The sequence below is a fragment of the Marmota flaviventris genome, chromosome 12 (genome assembly GCF_047511675.1).
Source record: "Marmota flaviventris isolate mMarFla1 chromosome 12, mMarFla1.hap1, whole genome shotgun sequence".
NCBI classification, from domain to species: domain Eukaryota; kingdom Metazoa; phylum Chordata; class Mammalia; order Rodentia; family Sciuridae; genus Marmota; species Marmota flaviventris.
Genome location: NC_092509.1, coordinates 60,668,226 through 60,695,674, shown reverse-complemented (window position 1 = coordinate 60,695,674; position 27,449 = coordinate 60,668,226). Strand labels below are relative to the sequence as shown.

At 42.6% G+C, this 27,449-nt stretch overlaps 1 protein-coding gene across 1 annotated transcript; it reads right to left on the bottom strand.

Moving 5' to 3' along the window:
- Positions 1 to 3,910: 3,910 nt before the first annotated feature.
- On the bottom strand, positions 3,911 to 27,449 carry Hhipl2 (HHIP like 2). The gene is made up of 9 exons (XM_027934840.2): positions 27,132 to 27,449; positions 22,741 to 23,393; positions 21,549 to 21,692; positions 19,287 to 19,618; positions 17,950 to 18,076; positions 15,006 to 15,151; positions 8,366 to 8,447; positions 5,457 to 5,539; positions 3,911 to 4,435 (listed from the first exon to the last, which is right to left on the bottom strand). The coding sequence occupies exons 1-9, from the start codon at positions 27,447 to 27,449 to the stop codon at positions 4,149 to 4,151; spliced, it is 2,172 nt and encodes a 723-aa protein (XP_027790641.2). The 3' UTR covers positions 3,911 to 4,148.

Below are 27,449 nucleotides of genomic sequence, written 5' to 3'. Positions count from 1 at the left end.
GGAGAAGAAGCAGAGGAAGTAGAAATGAGGGAGAAGACATATCCCAAATCACATCCTGATTTCTCCTGTCTTAGTAAATTAATATGATCAGAGATGTCATTCATTCAACATTTATGGAGCATCTACTATGTGCCAAACACTGTTCTTGGTGCTAGAAATACAGATAAAAAGCCCTACCCTTAAAGACCTGACAAGGAGAGCTAAATGAAGAGTCATAAACATAATAAACACGTTACCTAGTAGGAAGAAGGTTAAGCCTTCTGGGGTGAAAAAGAGCTTGATAAGAAGGGTGGTGCAGCTTTAAGCTCAGCAAGATCTCAGTGAGAGACTCAGCAGATAGGTGGAGATAAGGGAAGGACCCACTGAACACTGGGAGAGCATGATATTCATTCTCCTTTCATTCCTTATGAATGGATGTGCTGGGGCCACAACTTTGTTCCTTAATAAATGGCTCATTAAGCAAAAGGGAATGAGGCATGGTTCCCAATCCCAACCATTAAAAAAAAAGAGCAGGGACAGAACTTTCCTTATTCGATCCAGTTCATCTGGTATTACATGAGAACTCGACAAATGAGTTGCATCAATTGATTCATTCATGATCAGTAATTCACTGGGAGAAAGACACCCACCCCCTCCATAAGTCTCCCTTTAAATGTCAAACTTTTTTGACATACCATTTTTCATAGAAACAATATCAGCGGGTTTTTAAAGGCATAAACATAACTTATGATTAGAACACGATTTCATTTTTTATTTTCCCTTCCAGTCTTTGTGTGCATGACATATGTACAATTTCATGTGTTGTAACCACAAACATAGGATTTTGAGTGGTTTTTTTTTTTCCCAATTACCATCATGTTGTAAGAATTAGTCTTTCGCATTTCCTAGCCCTTGTAATGGATAATGAATGCCAGGGGTCATTCACTGCCTGCCAGCTAAAGCAATGTTATTTTCAACATTTTTGAATTCTACAATGGCCAGGGTCTAGTGGGCTCCATAGCTCAGTTGTCAGAACACTGGCCTTGTAAACCAGGGCTCACAAGTTCAATCCTCCCAGGGGTCTTGTACTCAACGTGCTTTTTCAAATATCAGACCTGAAAACACACACACACACACACATACACACACACACTCTCTCACATACACGAGTGAAAAATGCCAAAAAGGACAAAGTGATTCCTGGCAATCTACTTTGACAATATTATTCCTACTGAAATTGATGTTATGTATCCCTAACGTGATTACAGGTTAGAAAAGACTTGAATGCAACCAAAAGCAGGAAAAGGGGAAACCACAAAAAGGAAAAGAAAAAAAAAGCTTACACTGCAGCCTGAACTGCAGTCCACAACACCAGAAATGAGGTGTGAGGTTTCGCGGGCTTGTTTTCAACCCCTATCTCCAGGAACCATCCACCTAATTAACCGAGGTGTCGGACTTAGCCAGACAAGCGGTGAACTTGGCCGCGCGGGAACGGAGCGGACCAGGCGCTGCAGTAACGCCGCGCAGTCGGCGGGCGGCGCTGTGGCACCGCTCCCCATCGCCTGTCCCCACTGCCGCGGGTGCGTCCCCCCCACGCCCTTCCCGGGCCCGAGCGGTGGCCAGCTCCGCCTGGATGCCGGCCGGCGCTGTGGCTGACACGTGGCAACCGGGCCTGCAAGTCCAGCCTGGGTCCAAGGTCCTGCCCTTTGGAAGGGCGGGGAGCGACTCCCAAAAATAGAGCCTTGGCTACTTAGAAGTCAGTCGTGTGCTCAGCCTTTCTCTTTTCTTCGTTTTTCTCCCGAATTCCAGAAAGCCGCGTGACTCCAGAGTCACCAGAGGAGGATGCCAAGAATCTTTTATGAACACACGAATTTTCCCGACTCGAGATTCCGTTTCCCAGATCTTGGGACCAAAACTCGATAAAGGGCTGTGTGTAAGGTCGCCAGGAGTCACTTGTGCTCCTGGAGTATTTGAAATGTGGCAAACTTGAATTGAGATGGGTGAAGAGTGAAGTACACATCGGATTTAGAAAACTCATAACAAAAACTGTTGTGGGTTTTTTTTAAGTATAAACTATGTCATTGGTAAATTTTAATTGATTACAGAAATAATAATAATTTTCAACATGCTTGGTGAAATGGATATTTAAATTTACCTAGTTTTTAAAGGTGGCCATTAGAAATTTTCGAGTTACATCTGTGGCTCCCTTTAAGATCTCAGGTTATCTTTCTGTTGAATGGTGCAGGTTTAGTGTGTCAGAGTCCTATGACCTTATCTTCAAGTTAATTCTTAACCTGTGCTCACACTAGACAAACAATTGTAGGTGAACTCTTTTCACCTGTGGTCTCCAGGAGTTCTGCACCTGGCAAGAAGTAAGCATCAAATTCTCTGAGATGAAATCAAATATCTCCCCAACATAATCTTAAAACTCTTCAAAGAGCAAAGAAACTTGCTCTTTAAATTGAGTTAACTAAGAGTTCTACAACTGTAAGACTTTGTATCTTGGCTGGCAAGTTTTGAGCTCTGAAGAAACACACTCAACACATTCATATTTTGTTGGTTATTTTGCTCTTCTGTGGTTGGGCAATCTACTGCTAGGAATGCTGTGGAGGTGATGTGTTCTGAGTGCCTAAGGAAAATAGGACATAGTGGTGCCAAAAAATTATCCATAATTATGGAAAATGTGTCAGAACTTCACTAACACCAAATGCTTTTTTGAAAAGTCATTTCAGATTCTCAAATACCTTAATACCAGATCTTCCATCAAAGAAACAGAATTATTAAAAAGGAGATCTTTGAAGCATTCTAATTCTACCTGCCTGCAACCAAGATGTCTCCTCTTGTTCCTCCCCATACTGGTCTCTGAAAAGAGCAAGCACCTGCATATATGTGTGTTTTGACTTTCTGAACTTTTCAACACCCTAGACTAGGCTACACGAAAGCTGAAAGCTGAATACATTTTGACTTTGCTACCCCCATAGAGATTTTCTTTTTTTTTTTTTTTTCCTGGTACTGGGAATTGAACCCAGAGGTACTTTAACACATAGTCACATCACCAGCCCCTTATTTTGAGACAGGATCTCTCAAAGTTGTTTAAGGCCTTGCTACATCGTAAGTGCATAAGGCCTCAAACTTATGATCCTCGTGCCTCAATACAGGCTTGTGCCACCAAGCCTGGCCCTCTCTTAAGTTCTTAATTTCTCCAGTACTTCATTCAAAAGCCACAACCCCTTCATTGACTGGCCTTGGGCTGGGGATGTGGCTCAAGCGGTAGCGCAATTGCCTGGCATGCGTGCGGCCCGGGTTCGATCCTCAGCACCACATGCAAAACACAACCCCTTCATTGAAGGCCCTCCAGGGAGGCAGATACACAGCAGTTGGTTCAAGTCCAACTGTAATCAATTTGTTTTCTGTTCCCTCCTCACCATGGTCAGGTCAGGTCAGGTAAGCCGCACCTTCCTCCTCTTCAACAGAGGTCCATGGCAACACATAAGAAGCAAGGTGTGGGGATTTCAAGATGAAATATATAAATCTGGCACATAAGAAGTATTCAGGTAGAATGGTAGAATGTAGTATGTTTATTGTGCCCTTCACTAAGGTCAAACAGGAGGGGCTGGATGTTTAGAAGTCAGTCTACTTTTAACCAGTTCGGCCTTGGGGAAAGGAGAACACCAGTTAGAGGGGCTTTCCTGAGAAGCCTGTCACTAATAGGCCTTCTCCTGATCCCTGGATGTGAGAGGAGAACACAGTATGATTCTTGGCCAAGCCTGGTGAGGCATGCTAGATTTCCTAATGCCAAACAAATATCCAGGAGATCAAAGGACGTATGTTAGTTTAAGTAAATATTGATTTATTATCTCAGGTTGAAGGCATTAACAAGATAAGATTGGGCCGTCCAGTGGGATTGCAAGCAGGTTGACAGACTGGTGCATGGATAGTCCAGGTGAGGTGGGATACGTTCTCTTATTAGAAGCACTACATACGGGCAAGGTGCAGTCCTTCATTCAGTTGATGGTGAGATTTCCCAGGGAGAAAAAAATCACATGGGCCCTGCCCCCAAATCCACACAGACTTCCCAGACTTCTAAGGCCCACATTCAGCAGCAGTTTTCCACTTGGCTCCCTGGGTGGTCCTCTCTCGAGTCTCTATCAGCTACCTTGACCACAGCATCAAGGGAGACTTCTGCCTGATGGCCTCTGCTTTGCCGATGGCTTTATCCCACCACGGTGGGTTTGCGGGTTCTTCTTCCTCTTCCCCTGGGGGCCTGGGGACCACACTCTGGCTTTCTTCTTTGCACCAGGCCTTCGTGACGTCTTCTTACTGCTTGTGGGAGAAACAGGCTTCTTGGAGAAGCCTCTCTGAGATGAAGCCTGGTGTGAGCTAGAAGCTAATGTGGCATTGGATGATTGTCTAGCAGCTTTCTCCGACTGCTCCTTTAGCAAGTCTAAGACTGTCACTGGGAGACAAGCATTTATTGAGTGAGAAATCTAAATCCTAAAAATAACTATAAAAGAAGCACCAACCAGAAAACTTACAACTGCATGAAGATTTTTTAATTAACTTTTTTTTTTTTTTTTAAGAGAAAGGGTATCACTATGTTACCCAGGCTGGCCTTGAATTTCCAGGCCCACGCAATCCTCCTGCCACAGCCTCCTGAGTAGCTAGAATTACAGGTACACACCTCCATACCTGGCTTGCATAAAGATTCTTTAACCCTAATTCTTTTTATTAATGTTTTTTGTAGTATTGGGGATTTAATCCAGGGCTGGTCTCCCACTGAACTGCATCCCCAACCCATTTTTATTTTTATTTTGAGACAAATTCTCACTAAGTTGCTGAGGCTGACCTCCAACTTGCAATCCTCCTTCCTCAGCCCTCCAAACCCCTGTGAATACAAAAATTCCCTTCAATGGCCTTGATCTACATATCCTCCTTTTTTGATAGGGTCACTCCAGAGATATATGGCTCTGGAATATTTCCCTTAAGATGGTATCCATCTTCTGTAAGTCTTTCCTGTCTACCCACTTTGTCTGGAGGAAGAATTCCTCAAGTTAACTAGGGTACCTTCTCAGTGCCCTGGACTTATATAAGGGAACCTCAGGGCTATATTTACTTATGTGCCATCCCTCCTCCCACTTGACTCTGACATCCTATAGGTCCATTACTGTATCTCCAGGGATTATCACAGTGCCCATCACAAAGTAAGCACTAAATAACTGATGCTGGATGAATGAATATATGGCCATATAAATAAATGAAAGAAAAAACCAAATGAATGACTAGAGGGCAATTAGTCACAGTAGAGGCAGGTGTCTCTCCCATTCTGATTTTTCGAAGGGATATACAGACTGAGCAACAAGTGACAATCCTCTTAGAGAAACCAAGTCCCTCCACCCTGTTGTTATAGTGTCTTTGCTGAGGGCTCTTCCTGCAGCTCAAGGTCAAGATTGATACCTAAGACTCAAAGAGGAACTCACCAGCAAGTGGCCTGAATTGGATTCGCTTACTGGTGATCTTCACCGGCAATGGCTTATATTTGCACTTGCCTGGGGGTGCTCGCCTAAAAACACAGACAGAAAGGGTAAGGACAGCAAACTGTAAAGATGCAACCAGGAGATCAAGGTCACAGGAAAGCATATGTTGGCATGAATTGGAGTCATCCTTCTATTATCCCAGGGATTGGGTAGAAGGAATAGGAATACCCCACAGGCTCAGAGGGAGAGGAGAAAGGCATGGGCATCACAGGGCTTGGGACCTGGGAGACAGTGCAGTGTGGGGTTAGGAATATGGACCTGGGGACAGACAGAATCAGGTTCACATCCTGGTGATCAGCCTTGCTAATTTCTCACCTATAAAATGCAAACTATAAAATACTACTCATCTCACATGGATATGGCAAAGATTAAATAAGAGCTGTGTGCCTGGTGTACTATAAGTGATTAACAAAGAATGAGATTTTTTTTTAAAAAAAAAAAAGGCACTAGGAGCAAGGCCTAGCACAGGACATGTGTTCACCAGATGATGGTGGTGGTGGTGGTTCCCCTTTAAGGAAAATCCCTCCCAAAATGCATGGCAGAGCCCTATGTAATGCAAGCCTCTCTGTCCAGCAGCACACTCCTTCTTAAACTGCTCATCCCTGGGTGCATCTTCTGAAATAGAATGGACTTTGGGCAATGTGAGAACTCCCATTATGCAGAGCAGAGCTGAGACTCCCCCGCCCCCAGCAATCCCCACTTTTTCTCTATCTGACTCCAAATCTCCCTTTTGCTAGCATCATCCTTACCCCAGGTGGCGGAGGGGGGGGGGGAGTAATTTGAATTATTTAGGAAGTATTTCTGTAGCACTTAGGCACTATTCTAAATATTTAATAAATATTAACTCACTGGATGCTCATAATAACCCTGTAAGATAGGTACTATCATTAGCCCTATTTATTTAGTTTTGATTTATTTTTGTTCCCAGGGATTGAGCCCAAGGGTGCTTAACCACTGAACCACATCCCCACCCCTTTTTTTATTTTTTACTTTGAGGCAGGGTCTTGCCAAGTTGCATACAGCCTTGCTAAGTTGCTGAGGCTGGCTTTGAACTTGCAATTCTCCTGCCTAGGCCTCCCAAATTTGGGGGATTACAGGCATGCGCCACGGCACCCAGCTACTTAAAAGGCTAAGAATCAGGCTCAAGGTCAAGATTAGTCAAAGGCAAAGCCAAGATTCAAAACAAGGCTCTAGGGTCCTTGTTCTCAAGCACGGTATTTGGCTACCTCTAAAGGAAGGGCAGGAGGAAAAGTCAGAAAGAAGCAAAGGATACAGAAATCCATCCATGCCACCCCGAATGCCGGGACAGGTGCACGAAGTGCAAAGACAGGCTGAACGAGCAAGCAGAGCTGAGTCTGGCCCACTGCAGCTTTAGAAGTCTGTGTGATTCAATGTAATGATGACTGAGCCAAGTAAGCAGAGCTGAAATAACTGATCCCAAAGGAGAACTGAGTTCCTATCTTGAGCCCCGTCTTCCTAGCCACCTTAAGGGAGTGATTTAACTTGCCTAGGCTTAGGTTTCCTTAGGCCTAGACTGAGCCGTTAACCTGCTTCACTGGGATGCTGCCACCATTCCAGGAGAACGTGCATGCACAGCACTGAGGGTAGCCCACCACACTGTAATAACTCAATAAATGCCACTGCGGAAAAAGGCGAATGAGTGAGGAGATGTCTTCGGTGGTGGGAGAGGCCTTACTACTACCTTCTGTCTGGCCTCTTACAGCTGCTCTTCTGTAAGAGCTGAATTACCTCCAAACCAAATAAGGAAACTACCAAAGGAAAGAAAAAGTGATTCACACAGGAAACCTTTGTGTGGAAAGACCAGAACCCTCCACCCCAGGCATTATCAACTCACATGAGCACTCTCTCCCTCCCCTGAGTACAGGGGATGTATGCACAGAAGCAGAGACACTCCAGTACCAAGTTCACCTCTTGGCACTTGCTCTCCATTCTCAGCAGAGCCCCACAGGCACAACATAGGGGACTGAGCCTCTTCTAGGAACTTCTGGGAACACACAACCCCAGAGCCCAGTTAAATAGAAGCTGCACATAGGCCTAATGGCTACTGAACACCAGTCACATCTGGGAGACTGGAGCCTCAGAAGGTCATGTTACAAGTCTATCTGTCAGGTGATTAATTCCTGGGTAGACGATCCTGCTTTGAGCAAGAATCCTGAGATAATTGCAGTGCACTGCCCAGACTGCTCAGCGTGGACATACTGCCTCACCCTACAGGAGCAGAAACACTGACCAGACTCAACAACTTCACCAATGAGAAACTGGATTGTGGCTCTGACCCGTTCTGCTGGAAGATGGTTAGTCTCTGAGAGAAGTGGGCAAAGCAACAGCAGTAAACAAAAAAAAAAAAAGAATCCACCAAGTGATCAGATACTACCACTGATTCCAGAGAAGGTCAGATGGAAATAGAAAGAAAGCTGACTGCTGAAGGTATTGGCCAAATACCTTGAGACCTCAACCAAGTCCAGGAGACAGGGCAGCAATAGTTGCTCAGGTGGTTGGGGGTGTATTCCTGTTGTCATATTGCCTCCAGACAGAAATCTCCAGAAGACTATCTTTTAAAAAATAGGCGCCACAGGGATAGACCAGTCACCATGTAATGGCTCAAGGTCCTGGTTTCCAACTGCAACAAGACCATTTCCCAAGGAGCCCATAATTCCTAGGGACACATTGTCCTACACACTTGTTTGCCCAAACTACTCTCTTCTAGGGCATAGATGTACTTTGTGATCATTTTTGGTAATTCTTGGGAAGTAAACACTGTTTTTAGGTCACTGCCATGGAGAAAGGGGTTAATAAAAATGTGCCTGAGAAGAAATGACACCAAATCTTACCTTGAAGGATCAACAAATTTGTAAATAGATCCATGTGGCGCATAGGCACTTGGGTAAGAGGTGGCCAGGAAATACAGCTCCCCTGAGTAGACAAGCAATAACAGGTCATCAGCAGGGCTGAAACAGGGATGAATGCACAGAAAATGAAATGAGGTAATGGTCCTCAAATGCAGTGAGCCCCAAGAACGGAAGGAACTCTGTAATCCTGATTCAGCCTTCACTGGACTGTGAGCTCCTTGAGGATTAAATCCACCTTTGAATCCTAAGACCAGCTCAGAGCCCAACTGGGCAGCACACACCTGTAATACCAGCAATTAAGAAGGCTGAGGCAGGAAGACCACAAGTTCAAGGTCAGTCTCAGCAACCTAGAATGATCCTTTCTCAAAACAAAAAATAGAAAGAACTGGGGATGTAGTGAAAGGATGCCCTTGGGTTAAATCCACAGTAAAACAAACACACACACAAACACACACAAAGACCAGCTCAGAGGGTGGTCCATCAGAACCAGACAGCCTTCTCCTTTATCATCTCTTTGCACTGTGAAACTTCACCTCAGTGAATCTCCATTTCCCCCTGACCCAGCCCTCCATACTGATAAGATTCTCTGAGACTTGGAAATCCACCATCCATAGACCAAGGACCATTATTGGTTGCTTGTCTTCTGTTTTGTTTCCCCTCAGCCTCAATCTCTTGTCCCCCTACCCCCACCCCCTTCCTTCACTCCCTGAGCCATTTATTTCCTCGTGACCTTCCCTACTCTTCAGCCTTTCCTCTGGCTCTTCTCATTGCCCTCCAAAAATCACCTCCATGCCAGGCGCAGTGGCGCACGCCTGTAATCCCAGCTGCTCAGGAGGCTGAGACAAGAGTATCAAGAGTTCAAAGCCAGCCTCAGTAATGTTGAGGCACTTAGCAACTCAGTGAGACTCTAAGTAAAATACAAAATAGGGCTGGAGATGTGACTCAGTGGTTGAGTGCCCATGAGTTCAATCCCCAGTACCAAAAAAAAAAAAAAAAAAATCACCTCCATTCACCTTCTCATATATCACTTAGAAAGTGCCCCACTTCTCCCTATATCCTTCTGTTTAAATTTCAGAAAACATTATCAATTCCATTCCCACAATACCTACCTTATTCCACCTGACTTTGTAGTTATCTGTGAGGGACAGTACAGATGAGCCCCACAGTTAGATAGATCTGGGTGTGAATTTTGTGGATTCTGATGACACTGGTTACCAGCTTGTTAGCCTGGGTGACCTCCTAATCTGAATAAACCTCCAGATAGTTATTCATTCATAAAATGGTGATCACAATTGTGAGGCATTCAATTAGGAAGTGTCTGATAATCTGATAATAAATAGAAAGCATTACTTTCTTATTTCTCTATTTCTTAAGTCCACATGTAATCTGGGTCATTCTCCAACAGGAGTCCCTCCAAACCATACAAAGACTTCCTGGTCTCAAAGGAGAATCGGAAACCCTGTCCTGCTGCATATTCCCTTCACATAACTACCATCAGTGTAAATTATACATCTTCAACTTGCCGTAGACTTCCCATGTATAGTTAAGGGGAAACAAAACTAGAGGGAATTTTCTTCATTTTATTTATGTTTTTTCTTATTTTTCTAGGGATCAAACCTAGGGCCTTGCACTCTAGAAGCAAATCCCAGCCCAACAGAGGTGAATTTTAACTGTAGTTTCCAATTGATATTTTTAGTATCTATTTTTCTAATTTTTTATTTGTTTTAACTAGTTACACATGACAGCAGAATGCACTTATGCATTTTAGTATATCATACCTAAATATAATTTCTCATTTTTCTGATTGTACATGTTGTAGAAGAATCACATCAGTCATGCAATCATACATGTATATAACATAATAATGTTTGTTTCACTCTATTATCCTTCCTATCACCATATCCTCTCCCCTCCCTTCACTCACCTCTACCTAATCAAAAGTAACTCAATTCTTCCACAGCCTCCCCCCATTATGAATTAGCATCCACATATCAGAGAAATCATTCAGCCTTTGATTTGGGGGGATTGGCTTATTTCACTTAGCAAGATATTCTCCAGCTCCATTCATTTACCAGCAAATGCCATAATTTCATTCTTCTTTAAAGCTGAGTAATATTCTATAACACACACACACACACACACACACACACACACACACATACATATCACATTTTCTTTATCCATTCATCTATTGAAGGGCACTTAGGTTGGTTCTATAGTTTAGCTATTGTGAATTGAGCTGCTATAAACATTGATTTATCCACATCACTGTAGTATGCTGATTTTAAGTCTTTTGGGTATAAACTGAGGAGTGGGATAGCTCAGTCAAATGATGGGTCCATTCCAAGTTTTCTAAGGAATCTCCCTACTGATTTCCATAGTGTTTGCACCAATTTGCAGTCCCACCAGCAATGTGTGAGTGTTCCTTTTTCCCCCAACATCCTCGCCAACATTTGTTGTTGCTTGATGATTGCCATACTGACTGGAGTGAGATAAAATGTTAGAGTAGTTTTGATTTGCATTTCTGTAATTGCTAGAGATGTTGAACATTTTTTCATATATTTGTTGATTGATTGTACTCTTCTGGAATAAGACAAGGATGCCCTCTTTCACCACTTTTATTCAATATTGTCCTCTAATTGCTCTAGCCAGAGCAATTAGACAGAAGAAAGAAATTAAACGGATACAAATAGGTAAAGAAAAACTCAAACTATCATTATTTGCTGATGACATGATTCTATATTTAGAAGAACCAAAAAATTCCACCAGGAAACTTCTAAAATGAATAAATGAATTCAGCAAAGTAGCAGGATATAAAAATCAACACCCATAAATCAAACGTGTTCTTATACATCAGTGATGAATCCACTAAAAGAAAAATTAGGAAAACTACCCCATTCAAAATAGCCTCAAAAACTAAAATAAAATACTTGGGAACCAATCTAATAAGAGGTAAAAGACCTCTACAATGAAAACTACATAAAATTAAAGAAAGAAATTGAAGAAGACCTTAGAAGATGGAAAGTCTGCCCATGCTCCTGGATAGGCAGAATTAATATTGTCAAAATGACCATACTTTCAAAAGCATTATACAGATTCAACACAATTCCTATTAAAATCTCAATGAATTCTTCATAGAAATAGGAAAAGCAATCATGAAATTCATTTGGAAAAATAAGAGACCCAGAATAGCCAAAGCAATCCTTGGCAAGAAAAGTAAAGCAGGAAGCATCACAAGACCAGACCTTAAACTATACTATAGAGCTATAGTAACAAAAACAGCATGGTTTTGACACCAAAATAGACACATAGGCCAGTGAAAAGTGTGGGAGGCCGACTAGCACGTGAGTGCGTCTGTCTCCCCTTCTGATTGGTGTGGCATCATCATTTCGTTGGTCACTCTATGATCTGGTTGCCTAGGTAACCAAGAAGATAGCCCCAATCTTTAGGGTGCAAGGGACTGTGTCTTCGTGCATGGGTGTGCCTTCCTACATCCCCATGGGTGGAGCTATGCTCACCTGTTCCTTTGTGATATTACCCCTTGCCCTGTTTGGGATAGAATGTTCCATGGAAACACTATTTGTGTGTCCCCTTCTCTTACTGTGCCCTTGGTGTGGCCTTCCTAGATGTCAGACAACCTGCTGACAACAACATCATGAAGCTAGACTCAGCCCCTTGAAACCTAACCCCTTGCCTCATTTGAATACCTTCTCCTCAATAAAAGGGGTCAACACATGTGGGCTCTGTCTCTCTCTTTCTGCAGACCCTTAAGGTCAGAAGAGCTATCACAGCACCCCAAAGAGAAAGGTATTTCTGTCTCTTGTGTGGTTATTTCGTGCAGCCCAGTTCCCCTGGAGTGACCCCTGAGTGTTTTAGTCGCGAGCAACCCAGCAAAACAAAATAGAAGACACAAAGGCAAACCCACACAAATACAGCTGTCTCATACTAGACAATGGTGCCAAAAACATTTACTGGAGAAAAAGACAGCCAATTAACAAATGGTGCTAGGAAAACTAGAAAGCCACGTGTAACAAAATGAAATTTAACCTCTATCTCTTGCCCTGCACAAAACTCAATCCAAAGTAGATTAAAGACTTAGGCACTAGAATTGAGACTCTACCTACTAAAAGAAAAAGTAGACCCAAATCTTCACCATGCTGGCTAGGATCTCACTTCCTTAACAAGACCCCTATAGCACAAGAAGTGAAATCAAGAATCAATAAATGGGATTGGATTAAAACTAAAAAGCTTCTTCTCAGCAAAAGAAACAATCCATAACTTGAAGAGAGAACCTACAGAATGGAAGAAAACCTTTACCACATGCACCTCCAATAAAGCATTTATCTCTAGGATATATAAAGAACTCAATAAACTTAACATCAAAAAAAAATATACAAATAACCCAATCAATAAATGGGCTAAGGAACAGAACAGACCCTTCACAGAAGAAGAAATATAATCGATCAACAAATATATGAAAAATTGTTCAACACCTCTAGCAATTTAGAATCTATTTTAAGGAGAAAAAACTACCATATATCATTTGAAACAAAATACATGCAATATGAATTTACTGCAAACATCATTACTTTGGCCAGCCCTCTTGGAAATGAGCTTAGGTGACTGACATTCAGAAATCCAATCAATCAAAACGGCAAGGGGTGGTCCCACACCAGCCATTCACTCAGCAATTATTTATTTATATCAGCTGTCAATTCTGAGCTCAGTAAGTAAACTGTGGCATTAGTTGAGGGAGAGTTCTGGTTCCACTAAAAAATAATTCACCTAATGCTGGTGACTGATAACATAAAATAATGAAAATTTTAAAAAAAGGGTTTTTAAAAAGTCTCCAAGTGGAAAGAATATGCTAAAAGCAAAAAATACAAATTCATTTATGCAACAACAAAAAAACCCACCAGCTCTGGGAGAAATTTATTTGCCTGGGGAAGATTCTCACTGGCTTCAGGGCTGCCCTTGGGCAAATACCTGGCAAGTCCACTTCCTAGAATTCAGCCAAGGACACTTAGTTTTGTTTACCAGATGTACTGACTGGTTTTCCAAAACTACCTGCTTTCTCCTGAGTCGCCTGCAGGCTCAACAAACCAAACCACCAAACCGAGGGGTCTGTGGCCTCCTGTAAAATAGTCACAGAAGATGGCTGCCCAGTGTTCCTGGGCGGCCCTGCCTCTGGGGCTCCACCCTCCAGGGGGCTCATCCACAACCACCCACTTTCCATCCTCCTGCCTGCCTGTCGATCCTCTCCTTTCTTGTATGTTTGTACCTCTAATTTGGAACTCACACTGGTGTTTTTCTGTTAAAAAGGCTTGAACTTTCCAAAATGCCTTCTACTTCTATAAAACCTTCATCTCAAACTATCTATCTACTCATCTGCTAGCTGAGAGGAAAGAATCCAGGAGCTAACAGATCTCTTTATAAATTCTACTCAAGTAAAGATCCTGTACAGCCACCCCGTGGCTCAGAGTGGAAAGAAACCAAACACTCAGGAACTCTTCAAGGCTCTGATGTCCACCTACAGAGAATCCCAGGACTGGAAGAGACTCTAAAAGAGAACTTTATTATCTTCTTTGCCTCTAAGCATGTCTAGATCCAGTGCCAAATACTAAAAAGATCACTATACACACCTGTATAAAAAAAAAAAACAGAATTTATTTAAAATTTGGAAGTGTAATCTCTCAAAATGAAACATAATGTGAAGCTAAAATTAAAAGTCAGTTCTCTAATTATAAAAGTCTTGGAAAATTTTTAGAGCTGAGTGTCTCTTCTCCCCTCTCCTATGTGAGCCCATGCCTAGCTTCAATGATGCCATTATCATGTACCTAGCCACTTCCTATCTACCTAGTTGTCTACTCTTTCTTCAGATTTCTCAGGAAATAAATTCTCCCTTACTCACAAATTCTTGGCAGGGTCAGGCCAACTGGTGAGCCAATCATAAGAGGTCCCTTCTGCTAGGCCATCCCAGGAGGGTAAGCGTTCACAATCCCTTTAGTCTGGCCCCCTGGCCTGCACATGGCCCTGTAACTGTGATTAAGAATAAAGAGGGAGGGGCTGGAGATATAGCTCAGTTTGTAGAGTGCTTGCCTCGAATGCACAAAGCCCTGGGTTCAATCCCCAGCACTGCAAAAAAAAAAAAAAGAGGGAACCATTTGTGAATCTCTTCATAGTCAAAGGATCAAAAAGACCAAAATGCATACTTGATATGCCCCTCATAATGAGATGTGCAGGTCAAACAAGACAAGTAGGCTGGCACAGCAGCCTATTTATTTGTTGGTTTGTTTGTTTGCAGTACTGGGAATTGAACCCATGACCTTACATATGATAGGCCATTTTACCACTGAGCATCACCCCTAGCCTGAGCCTGTTTATTTGTTGGTGAAATGAACCTAATAATTACGTCACAGAGGTGTTGTTGTTACCAGTTAAGGTGGAAAACATGAAGTGTTTTGAAGAGTACCCAGTATGTTAAAAGAGATGATTAAATGATAATAATAGTAGAAGCAGTATTTACTGTATAAATAATGACAACAATAATAAATGTTCAGTTGATACTTGTGATTATCCAAGTAAAGTAAGCAGACATCAAACTGCTCTGCACATGGATTACCTGCTTCATCTTCAGCAAAGGAGATGATGAACTTGCTATAGGTGCTGATCAACCCTGGGAAAGCACAAGACGAGGTGCTCCCCAGGCAAATGTCTCTCTTCTTCCATTTCTGGGTTTTTCTATCTTCCTGCAAAGCCATAAGTCGACTAGATGAAAAATAAAACCTTGTATTTTAGGAATCCATATTTCCACTCTGCAGGATGTTTTTCCACCTAGAATCAGCAATCATTGAGTGCCAAGGCTAGGTCTCCCACAAAGAGATCAATAACAAGCCTCCCTCAAAGAAGAACCAAAAAGCTGCTTCAGTGATACTTCAGACCCACTTATCCTCCATGGGGAAGCACATTTTCTATTATAAGTTTAATGCCCTGAGAAGACTGCACCACTGCAAAAGACTCATCTTGGGCTGGGGTTGTGGCTCAGTGGCAGAGCAGTTGCCTTGCACATGTGGGGCACTGGGTTCGATCTTCTGCACCACATAAAAATAAACAAAATAAAAATATTGTGTCCATCTTAAAAAAAACTCATTTTTTATTGGTTCTATGACCTTCGGCTAGTTGTCCAACATCTCTAAACCTCAGTTTCCTAATCTATATAATGAAAAAAAAATTATAAAGTGAACCAGGCACAGTAGTGCACATCTGTAATCCCAGTGAATGGGGAGGCGGAGGCAGATGAATTGCAAGTTTTAGGCCAGCCTCTGCAAATTATTGAGGCTCTAGGCAATTTAGTTGACAACTTGTCTCAAAATTAAAAAATAAAAATAAAAAGGGCTGGGGCTTGGGGTGTGAGGCACTGGGTTTGATTATCAGCACCATATATAATTGAATGAATAAAATAAAGATCTATCAACAACTAAAAAAAAATTTTTTTAAAGGGCTGGGGATGTAGATCAGCAGTAAAGTGCCCCTAAGTTCAATCCAAAATACCCAAAAAATATATAAAAAGAGGGTAATGATAATATAGTTTACCATGTAGAAAACTGCAAACATTAAGTAAAATAAGCTATGTAAAGATCTCAACAATGTTGTGACACATAGAAAGGACTCAAAAACTACCAGCTGTTATTATTAAGTTATATGCATGTATGAATATGTCACAATGAATTTCAATATTATTCATAATCATAATTCACCAATAAAAAAAGAAAAACTCAACTAGCTGTTGTTTTATTATTATTATTATTATTATTATTATTATTATTATTATTATCTATACAGAAGCAAGTAGATGCTCCATATATCTCTAGCATCTATCTGAAGAAGAAAAGGAAGCTGGGTAAGCCCAGGGTGCTCAGTGAATTGCCTGAACAGTTTTATAAAGACCAAGCTGCCCAACACCAGGTGATTCTGAGACATATACTTCAATTAAGAATCACTGCAGGGCTGGGGCTGTGGCTCAGCGGTAACACACTTGCCTGGCATGTGTGAGGCATTGGGTTAGATTCTCAGCACCACATATGAATAAATAAAATAAAGTCTATCAACAACTAAAAAAATATATTTTTTAAAAAAGAATCACTGCATATCATCCAAGTGTGGTGGCACATCCCTGTAATCCCAGCAGATCAGGAAGCAGAAGCAGGAGAATCGAGAGTTCAAAGCTAGCCTTTAGCAACTCAGTGAGACTCTTGTCTCTAAATAACATATAAAAAAAGGGCTATGGATGTGGTTTAGTGGTTAAGCTCACTTGGTTCAATACTCAGTACCAAAAAAAAAAAAAAAAAAACACTGCATATCAAAAAGTGATATGTGAAGGGGTTATGTGTTTTGGGATGGATAAAGATAAATGAAGTTCCAACGATCTAATAAGTAATGATGAAGGACTAACCAATTAGTAACTATATCATCTCTACAACTAAGAATTGAAGCATGAAAATAACTACATCTTTCCTAAATAAGATGAAGTAATGGGGACTAGATTTACCATCCCACCTTAATGAGTCAAAACCTGTACAAAATAGAATAAGAGTGGTTTAAAAGACATTGACAAGGGCTGGGGCTCGGGCTGGGGCTCAGTAGTAGAGCATTTGCCTAGCACATGTGATGCACTGGGTTCGATCCTCAGCACCACATAAAAATAAATAAATAAAATAAAGATATTGTGTCCATCTACAACTAAAAAAAAAAAAAATGCTAAAAAAAAAAAAAGACATTGACTATCAGGCAGCATAGGTGTGTCTTCCCTGAGAGATAGAAAACAGATGAGATGAGCCTTGAGATTGTTCTAGATTCTTCCTTGAGAAAGTTCCCAGCACAGAGAGGGAATACATAGGCAGAGCCCAGTAGACTCCCTGAGTTGAAAAGATAGATCTAAGAGTCCAGGAAGATCAAAGCAGTAAAAGTTTGCAGGTCAGAAAATGGAGAGAAGAAAATTACACAGAGAATGATCTTCAGAGATCTTCAAATACTCATCAGTGGGCTCAACAGCAGGCACGAGAGGGGACTACCTGAAGCAAGGGAGAGAATTGGAAGGGAAAGTGTCTGATACTCGTTCCGGGTCAGGAATGGTGCATGCATCATTCACAGGACATTGGCAAAGCCTCAGGAAGGTTTGCCTTAATAGTAAGGAATTGAGAGCTCTAGAAAAAGCACCACTTTGGTCAAATATTAACAGCAAGAAAGGATCAAACTATTATTGAGGAACTTGACTGTGACCCAGAACAAAACTAAAAAATATTTATAGGAACACAAAAATATGCAGCACCTGCAAACTTATATTAATACTTTCTGGTATTAAATAAAAAATTACCATGCAAGTAAAGGAGGAGGAAAATATAACCCATAATAAAGAAAGATCAATTAAAATTGACACACAACTGACACAGGCATTAATATTAGCAGACAAAAATATTAAAATAGCTGGATATGGTAGCAGTCTTGTAAGTTACACCCAATAAAATTGTTCAAATAAAAAAGGCAAAAGCGACATCAACACTTCTTACCCACTCATGAAGTCTCCAAAGATATAGAGGCCATTGAGATTTGGAGATTCACATCCACGATAGACATAGCCCCCAGTGACTGACTTCCCCACTGCGTGGCCATAAGCATAGATTGGCAGAATGTCATCTATCCAGGAACAAGGAAAGACAGTAAGTTTCATCACCAAAAATTAAAAGGAAAGAGGGGGCTTTTTTTCTTAGATGTTGATGGACCTTTATTTTATTCATTTATTTATAGATGGTGCTGAGAATCAAACCCAGTGCCTCACACATGCTAGGCAAGCGCTCTACCACTGAGCCACAACCCTAGCCCCAAAAAGAGGCTTTATAATGCAGTTACCTGATTCAGTGCAAGTCATCAGTAGGACAGGTAGACAAATGGATTGTGTTTATTTTTTTTTCAACAGGCCAGCCACAGTATTTGTGAGCTTCCCAATTGACTGTTATCTAAGCCCAACCCTCCCCTCATCTATAAAGCTGTGTCGTGGAAGATTCAGACACATAAATTTCTCCCCAAGGTTGATGTAGTAGTCAAGTTTAAGAATATGAAAAGTATTGTGAGGATCTGTAAGACTGCTTTGTAATTTAAAGAATCAAAAAGACCAAGAAACAGTGATAGATTCAGCACACTGGAATTTTGATCCAGATGTGGTTTTTAAAACACTTCTTGATTATTGATGCTCAGGGATTATATTCTCCCTTGAGTATAGGTGGAATATCATTTCATTGGGCTGTTACCATTTGGGAAATAAAGAGAAACATGCAGCCACCAATTCTGCTCTGCTTGTGGATCTGAAAATAATTTGCCCAAACATCAAATGGGTAACTTATTTAAAATACAGATTCTTAGTCCATCCCACTCCCCCACCCAAGATGCAAAGCTATCAGGTCTGACCTAGAGCTTCAAAATCTACTTTTTTAAAAAATAGTCTTAACTGGCTTTATTATTTTATCCTAGAATTGGGCAACATTCCATTTCATAATAGAACAAGTGTTCCTATGGTCTGAGCAAGAGTTTGGTTTTAGAGAAAGAGAATAGCTTCAAGAAATCAAAAAAACAAAAGCTGGTCTTTCAAACTTACTTTTTTTCTAGGACTAGGACAGGGCGACAGAATAATAGGAAAATGACTGATGAGTTAACAGCAAAAATCCACTTCTTAACAAGCACCACTAAGGTGTCTAGGGCTAGTAACGGGAGAACCACTCAGGGAAGCAGAGTCCCAAAGGACACAAGTAAGGATTTTAAGGACCTGCAGGACATTAGGATTTTATTCCTCCACTCCTCCTCCTACCCACTCAACTCATTCAAGAAAGCACCCAGACAGCTTCTTACTTACCCAAAGAGGCATTGTGACAAAGATTTTTGTCGTAACACTCAAACCCTTCCTTTGCCCTCCATCCATAGTTCCCGCCTTTAACAATGAGGTCAACTTCTTCAAACCTGTTCTGGCCCACGTCCCCACAGAACATCCGGCCTCGACCCTGGCGTGTAATGGAGTCCCCTCGGTCCACAGCACAGCGCCACATGTTTCTGATCCCATAGGCGTAGATGGCGGGGTGGGCCCCTGGCTCAGAAACAAAGGGATTGTCCAAGGGCACTTGGTAGCGCTTGCTGTCAGAGCCTGCCCCATTCACATCGATCCTTAACACTTTCCCAAGCAGGGAACTTCTGAAAGACAGAAGGCCAAGAATCAGGCTCAGGTAAGCATGGACACAAGACCAGAGGTAACCACCAAGGAGGGCTGATTGACTGATGACAGGAAATGGCTGGGAATCACATAAGGATAAGTACCTCTTAAAAAAAAAAAAAAAAAAATATATATATATATATATATATATATATATATATATATATATATATATACAGGATGTTAAGACTTCCCTATTTTTGACTCAAGGAGAACTACTAAGAAAAAGGGTCCACGTAATCCTGAAAAAGTTGCAGCTTTAATTGTTTATTTTAATGATGAGAACTTTTCTCTACAATTCTAATACTATGAATTGTTCTTAAAGCTGGTTTTTTTAAAAATTTTTAAAAAATAGTTGTAGATGAACAGAATGCCTTTATTTTATTTGTTTATTTTTATGTGGTGCTGAGGATCGAATCCAGTGCCTTACACATGTGAGGTAAGTGCTCTGCCACTGAGCTACAGGCCCAGCCCTAAAGCTGGTTTTATTACTTTTCAGATAGCAAAGGGGTCAGTAAATAGAACAGAGACTTTTTTGGAGTGGGGGATACCAGGGATTGAACTCAGGGGCACCACTGAGCCACATCCCCAGCCCTATTTTGTATTTTATTTAGAGACAGGGTCTCACTGAGTTGCTTAGTGTCTCACCATTGCTAAGGCTGGCTTTAAACTTGCAATCTTCTGCCTTAATCTCCCAAACTGTTGGGATTACAGACATTAGCCACTGCATCCAGCCTTAGAACAGACTTTTAAGAGGCTTTGTCAATGACTTTGATCTCTGGGTTTTGGTGTCCTCAATTGTAAAGCAGAGGAGAGTGACATTACTTAACAGTGTGATTGGGGTTCAATGAGTTATTGTGCATATAGTACTTAATGCAATTCCTGAATCATAGCATTCAATAAATGTTAGCTTTTATTATTATTAATTTTAATATTTATAATACTAGGAATAATGGGAGCCAAGTGTTGACTGGGTGCAAAGGAGAGAAGAAACACTGACCTTTATAGGCAGCAGAGCATCAGTGAACTCTGGCACTAGATCATTCAAGCTATAATTCTGGTTCTGCCACTTACTTGCTGTGTGACTTCTGTGCCTCTGTTTTCTTGTCTGTAAAATGGCTCTCATAATACCTACACATCATGAGATTCACTCATTCCACAATATTTACAGAGTGACGGGTGTGCTGAAGATAGACCAATTAACAAAATAGATAAAATTTCTTAACCTCAAAGGTTATTAAAATTTTAATTCTCAAATACACATTACGTATTTGGAACCATCTCTGACACACAGTTAGCACCCTATATGCACTAGCTCGCTTTTTTTTAGGGGGGGGGTTACCAGGGATTGAACCTGGGGGCACTTAAACCTCTGAGCCACATCCACATCCCCTTTTTCATATTTTATTTGGAGACAGGGTAGCACTAAGTTGCTTAAGGTCTCACTAAGTTGCCGAGGCTGGCTTTGAACTCTCAGTCCTCCTGCCTCAGCCTCCTAAGCCGCTAGGATTACAGGAATGCGCCACCACTCGTGGCCACATTAGCTCACCACGCACATTAACTTTTTAGTGTCCCCAGGGCCTACCACTCCTGAAACACTGAGCTTGGTAACATAATTGGATTAAAGTTAATTGAATGATTGATTTCATGGATAGTGTCCTATTAACATATATTTAAAATACTGATTTTTCTTTACATAGTATCTGAGACTTACACTAGGCATCCATAATATTAACTACCAAAGTATATGATGTATATTATTTATAGGACAGAAAACCAAATGTTCCTCTCATTTGCCTAAATGGGACTATATATTACAGAAAGCATTCTGGGTTTGACTCCATCTCAACAAAAACACTATACCAAGGGTTCACTCTAAGGGGGCAGGGACCTTGCTACCATCCATCTTACTTGTTCTGAGCATTTCCAAATTTGCCAAAGGGATCCCCAGCCTGCCCTCCATCCCCAGTGAATATGTACATGTAGCCATCCAGACCAAAAAGAAGTTGTCCACCATTATGATTTGAGGCTGGTTCTTCTATCTCCAAGATGACCCTGGAAAAGAAAAAGAAACTTCACACTTTGACACAGCTAAAGCTACATCCTCTAGAGATACCCCAAATAGACTGGTCCAAGTCACCAAGATCTGCAAAGTCAGCCAAGACCTGCTTCAGGAATCACAAAGCAAGTAGCTTGGGGTTCTGAGATGATCCTTCTTTCCTTCTATAACACCTTCATGGATCATTTTTATTCAAGACCATGACTTCACAAGCTGAGACACAGTCAGGGGAACAACCCTCCCTTTCTAGCTCTTGCCTATTAGTCTCTGGCTCTATATGAACTTTCAATTTCTTTGTTTGAGCAAGTTAGCAGGGATGGATCTATCCATTCCTCATGCTTTCTCCAATCTTTCAATCTGTCTGTGGTGGAAAAGGAGGCAAGGTAGAAAGAAGAGGAGAAATGGGCAGGGTGGTAGAGTGAAAAGAACATGAACTGGGGTCAGCTAGAACTGGGATCATCTGATCTTGTATCACTAGTGTTATGGCCTTATGCCATAGCTTCTTGCAAGATCCCACATTCAAGCTAAAGGGCCTGGAATCTAAGGGCCACACAATAATTAGAAGCTGTAATTATTGAAGCAGTGATTGAACTTAGGGGCACTCCACCACAGACCACCAGCCCTATTTTGCATTTTATTTAGAGACAGGGTCTCACTGAGTTGCTTAGCACCTCGCCATTGCTGAGGCTGGCTTTGAACTCACGATCCTCCTGTCTCAGCCTCCTGAGCTGCTGGGATTACAGGCGTGTGCTGCTGTGCCACCGCTCACTGTATTTTTTATAATCACTTCTCAATCCCTCTGGCTGCTAGTTCTTGCTTATCCTCTGTAAAGACAACTAAGTCAGGCTCTAATTCGGATTGTCACATCCCATAAAAACCCTTGCCTAAAGAGTCTAACTTGGGCTGTCCTCATTAATTGACGATTCCTTTAACATTTTAAGCTAGTGTTCTAAAACCAGCAAGGTTCCACCTCTATCATTTCAAAGGGCTGATCCGCATTATTTCAGAACACAGTAGAGGTGCATTTGCATGAGTCCATCTCACCTCTCCGATTTGGGGTCAGCTTTATTGGGATCAGCCTGAGAAACCTTCATCTCACTAATCCGGATCTTTTCTACCTTCTTCTTGCCCAGGCATGAATAATAAATATAGAACTTTCTGTTGCGACGGAATTTGGGGTGAAAAGCCAATCCCAAGAAGCCCCTCTCATCCCCGATCCATGGAGTGGTCAGTACGATGCTCTTGAGATCCAGGAAAGGTTGCTCCAGGCGACTCCCGTCAGGCAGATACACCCACACCACTCCCACCTGCTCGGCCACAAAGAAGCGATGGGTGCCGTCCCCTGCGTGCACCATGGAGACCGGGTTCCTGAGCCCATTGGCCACCTCGGCCAGGCAGAGCTGCAGGCAGCCCTGATGGTCCTCGGCCATCACCCCCAGGTTGCGATTGAGATGGTCATTCCTCAGGACGTTGGGGAAGCAGTAATCCTTGTCCGGAAGATTGAGGAGTTGGCAGAAGTGGGCACCGTCCTTTTTGTGGGACTCTCGGAGACCTCGGTCATTGGTTAGGAGGGAGATGGCAGAGTGACAGTCAGAATGGAATGCCGAGCAGTAGTCAAAGCAGAGCCCAGGAAGGTTCCGGAGGGGTGTGTGAGGGTTCTCGGCATCGTAGAGGTGGGCTGCATAGGGCGAACATTCCTGGAAGACAGCTGAAGGTCAGTCTCAATTTGAGCAAGCAGAGAAATGGCCAAGGGGAAAAAAAAATAGGATTCTGTCAGCAGTAGTGGTGCCTGCCTGTCATCCCAGTGACTCAGGAGACTGAGGCAGGATGATTGCCAGTTCAAAACCAGCCTCAGCAATTTAGTGAGGCCCTCCCTAAGCAACTTAATGCGACCCTGTCTCAAAATAAAAAAATAAAAGGGCTGGAGATGTGACTCAGTGGTTAAGTGCCCCTGGGTTTAATGCCTGGTACCAAAAAACAAACAAACAAACAACAACAACAACAACAAAAAAAAACGGACTCTGGAGGGGATTTATTTTGTTTTGTTTTGTGGTACTGGGGATTTGAATCCAGGGGTGCACTACACTGAGCTATAAACCTTTTTTTTTTGAGACGAAGTCTCACTAAGTTGCCCAGGCTGCCTCAAAACTTGAGATCCTCCTGCCTCAGCTTCTTACTGGAATTACAGGTGTGCACCACTACCCTGGCTGGATTCCAGATTCTGGAGTTTTTATTACCAACTACTAATAAATCACTTCTTGGACCAACATTTTTTATCCATTAATGCTCCTGGAAGGCAGAAAGAAAAGGGGAGCCAGGTGTGGTGGTGCCTGTCTGTAATCCCAAGTGGCTCAGGAGGCTGAGGCAGGAGAATCACAAGTTCAAAACCAGCCTCAGCAACTTAGCAAGTCCCTCAGCAACTCAGTGAGACCCCCGTCTCTAAATAAAATATAAAAACGGGCTGGGGATGTGGCTCAGTGATGCAGCACCTCTGGGTTTGATTCCTGGTACCAAAAAAAAAAAAAAAAAGATAGGGGAGGGGGACACACTCTGTACTCACTATTTTTAGCATTTCATCTTAGTTCTTGACACTTGATGTTACTAGATAAACATTTTAAAGAGAAAATGGTATCAAAGATCTCAATTTTCCTTTCTTATAAATGCTATATCTGCAAGATTTTCTTTCTTTATCAGTTCTTAAGCAATTTGGCAAAAGTTTCACATTTATTAAATCTGGGTGTTGGAGACATGAGACATTATTTCATTCTCTGGTTCTCCATGTTTGAAATATTTTGCAGTTAAAAGGTAAATGATCAAAATGGACATTAGATGTACCACTCCCAGAGACTGGGTGTCTAGTAATTTCTTCAGGTATTTGTAAAACTATTTGTGTCTGATGTGTTCAAAGCACTGCGCTGGGAACTATACGTATTTGAATTGTGACGTTTGGGCAATATGACTACTCTTTACACAAATACATATGAACAGTGTGTCCAAAAAAGTATCTGCTACTTGGTCTTCCCTAGATTTACAGAAATTTTAAGGTGAAAATACAATTTTGTGGACAATCAGCTCCCAATGGTGATGAAAGAGAGTCAACTGAGCCTTGGAAAGTAAGAAAGACAGATTACCTGTGGAATTTGGAGAGGCAGAGTAAAGGAGAGTCCATTAGCCAAACCCCACTGATTACTAATCTCTCTCCCAAGCCCACCTGTGGGCTGACTCAGTTGCCTGCACTCTCTCAACACTTCACAAAGGGAGCAGCAGCACTTTTTATGCATGGTTGTGTCCCTGTCTTCTCTTTTTTCCTCTGGACTGTAGATTGCAGAACAAATTCTTGCTTATTGGGCAAAGAAAAAGAATCCAGAGTTTCACACACAGTGTCTCTCCTGGGACTGTCTGGGTCAGCTGAGAATAATTATCAGAGTAACAACAAGCAAAATGACCTGCTCCTGAGTGTCACCTCACTGACTCCATCCAACTCTGGGAGGTGGAATAAAGGGAGAAGGGACACAAAAATAAGAACAAAATACTAAAGGGCAGAAAGGACGATGGAAATGTCACCACCAGCATGGCACACTCTTACGCAGCTGTTTATAGAGTTTGCAGAGTTGCTTATAACTAAACAAACATTTTTCCAGTTCATGGGTAAGAAAATCCAAGCCCAGGCAGCATCTCTACTGCACGCCTTAACTATTGAGTCTCTCCTGCATGCCACGTCCTGCTTTCGGCACCGGGCACCAGCAGCGAGTGCACAAATTCTCTAATGAAGCTCACGCTTCCAGGTGTTCAGAAAAGCAATTAATTGACCAATGCTGTTGCTACTATACTTTAATGTGATGTGATCACAGGGTCACAAGATCTGGAGTCTGAACGTCTAGATTTGTGCCCTAGGACTGTTTAACCTTGGACAAATGATTCTGGTAAAGGTGGAACTCATAATACCTACAAAATCATTGCCAAGAACACACTACATGTCTGGGGGAAGAAAGAGTGCCTTGTAAGTTTTAACAGACATGAGTCGAATTGTTTGGCTGAAATTACTCTTATTCCTCAAATCTCTGAAACAAAAGAGATGTTGCATGTGACTTTTTAAAACATCACCAAAGAGAGAAGTTGGAAGGAAGAGACATTTTCACCAGGGGAGCTCTCAGAAATAAACAACCTGAGTACTGCTCATAAAAGCCAGGCTTCTGCAGGGTGCCAATGCACACGCCTGCAATCCCAGCATCTGGGGAGGCTGAGGCAAGAGGATTGCAAGTTCAAAGACAGCTTCAGCAATTTATTGAGGCCCTGAATTTAGCAAGACTATGTCTCTAAATAAAAAAATAAAAAGGGCTGAGGATGTGGCTCAGTGGTTAAGAGCCCCTGGGTTCAATCCTTGGTCCAAAAAAGAAAAGCCCAACTTCTGACACCACATGGCTATCCCAGAGTTAATTCTAGAGGAAACAACAAGAGGTGGTGCTCTAGGTGAAAGAGTACAGCCCTGGGGCAGTGCCACCCAAGTGGATGACTTCTGCACCAGGCTCAGTGGTAATTCCTGCCTGGACTCTGGGGGGCTCATATAATCTCTCTTTGCAGCATGCAGGGAGTTGGGGTGGCCAGTGCACTTCTGAATAGTGGCAGCAGCAAGGGACATGAATGCCCAGCAGGGTCTCAGATAAAAGGCCTGTCTGGACTTTTGTCACATCGTTAGAGTACACCTTCCTCATAGCCACTTCTTTCATCAGCTCTCTCCCTGCACCCCTAAACACCCTCTTCCCATAAAGTCTGTGTGCAGCCTGTACACATCAGGTTTCCAGGCTGAACTCAACTCAGGCGATGCCTCCCAGAAATGTGGATTTTGGCTACTGATGAGCCTGGAGAAGCAGAAACTCTGAGTCATCGCTTGTCAGCAGCTTGAAGCTCTCTCAGTCCAGTTCTGGAGTGTTGGGCAGCCAGTACACCACAGAGAGCCCCATAATCTCTGCCACCGTTACCATCACACCAGAGACCCCCTTGGCACAAAGCACCCAGCTAAGCAAGGGCTGGACCCCAGCAGATGCCAATGCTTCCCTCCCTCACATACTCCAGAAGTGTCACAGGTGTGCTGTGCCCAGCTCTCTGATCATTGCAGAGAGAACATGGACAGCATCGGTTCTGAGAGCTCCATGAAAAATACCTCTCTTATTCTTTTGGCTCCTGGGGAAATGCCCCAGAGGGAGATCTCTGAGGAACTTGTGCAAGCCAAACTCAGCACACCTGTGCCTCAGTGTACAGAGCACATAGCTGTCCGGCAAGGCACCTGGCAGACAGGTAAGCTCTAAAAGGCTGAGTGTCCAAAGCACCCTCCCCCTAGGACTTGCCAGCAGTCCAGCACCCTTTACCGCTGGGGTTGGAAGGCACATTGCCAAGCTGGCTCCATCGTTTCCCCTCGGGTTTACACTCAGGCCTACCTGGCAAAGGATGTCTTTAATGTAACCTCCGCACAGCTTATGGCCCTTCAGATCGAAATAGTTCATGATGTCCCAGTACCGAGTGGCGATGCGGTTGTCCTTGCGCTGGTCACAGCAGCCAAAGGACTCATAGTCGGAGCAAAACTCAAGGTGCAGGGGAGGCCGAAAGGGAGGCCCATAATCCAGGCACTGGGGGTGTCCCCGCAGCAAGCCCATCTGGCCCACAAATGTGAGACATAGACAGACAGTGCCGGGAGAGAGCCTGGGGCCCCAGGAACAGCGACCATCACGCAGATCGGGCTTGGGCTTTCTCAGCAT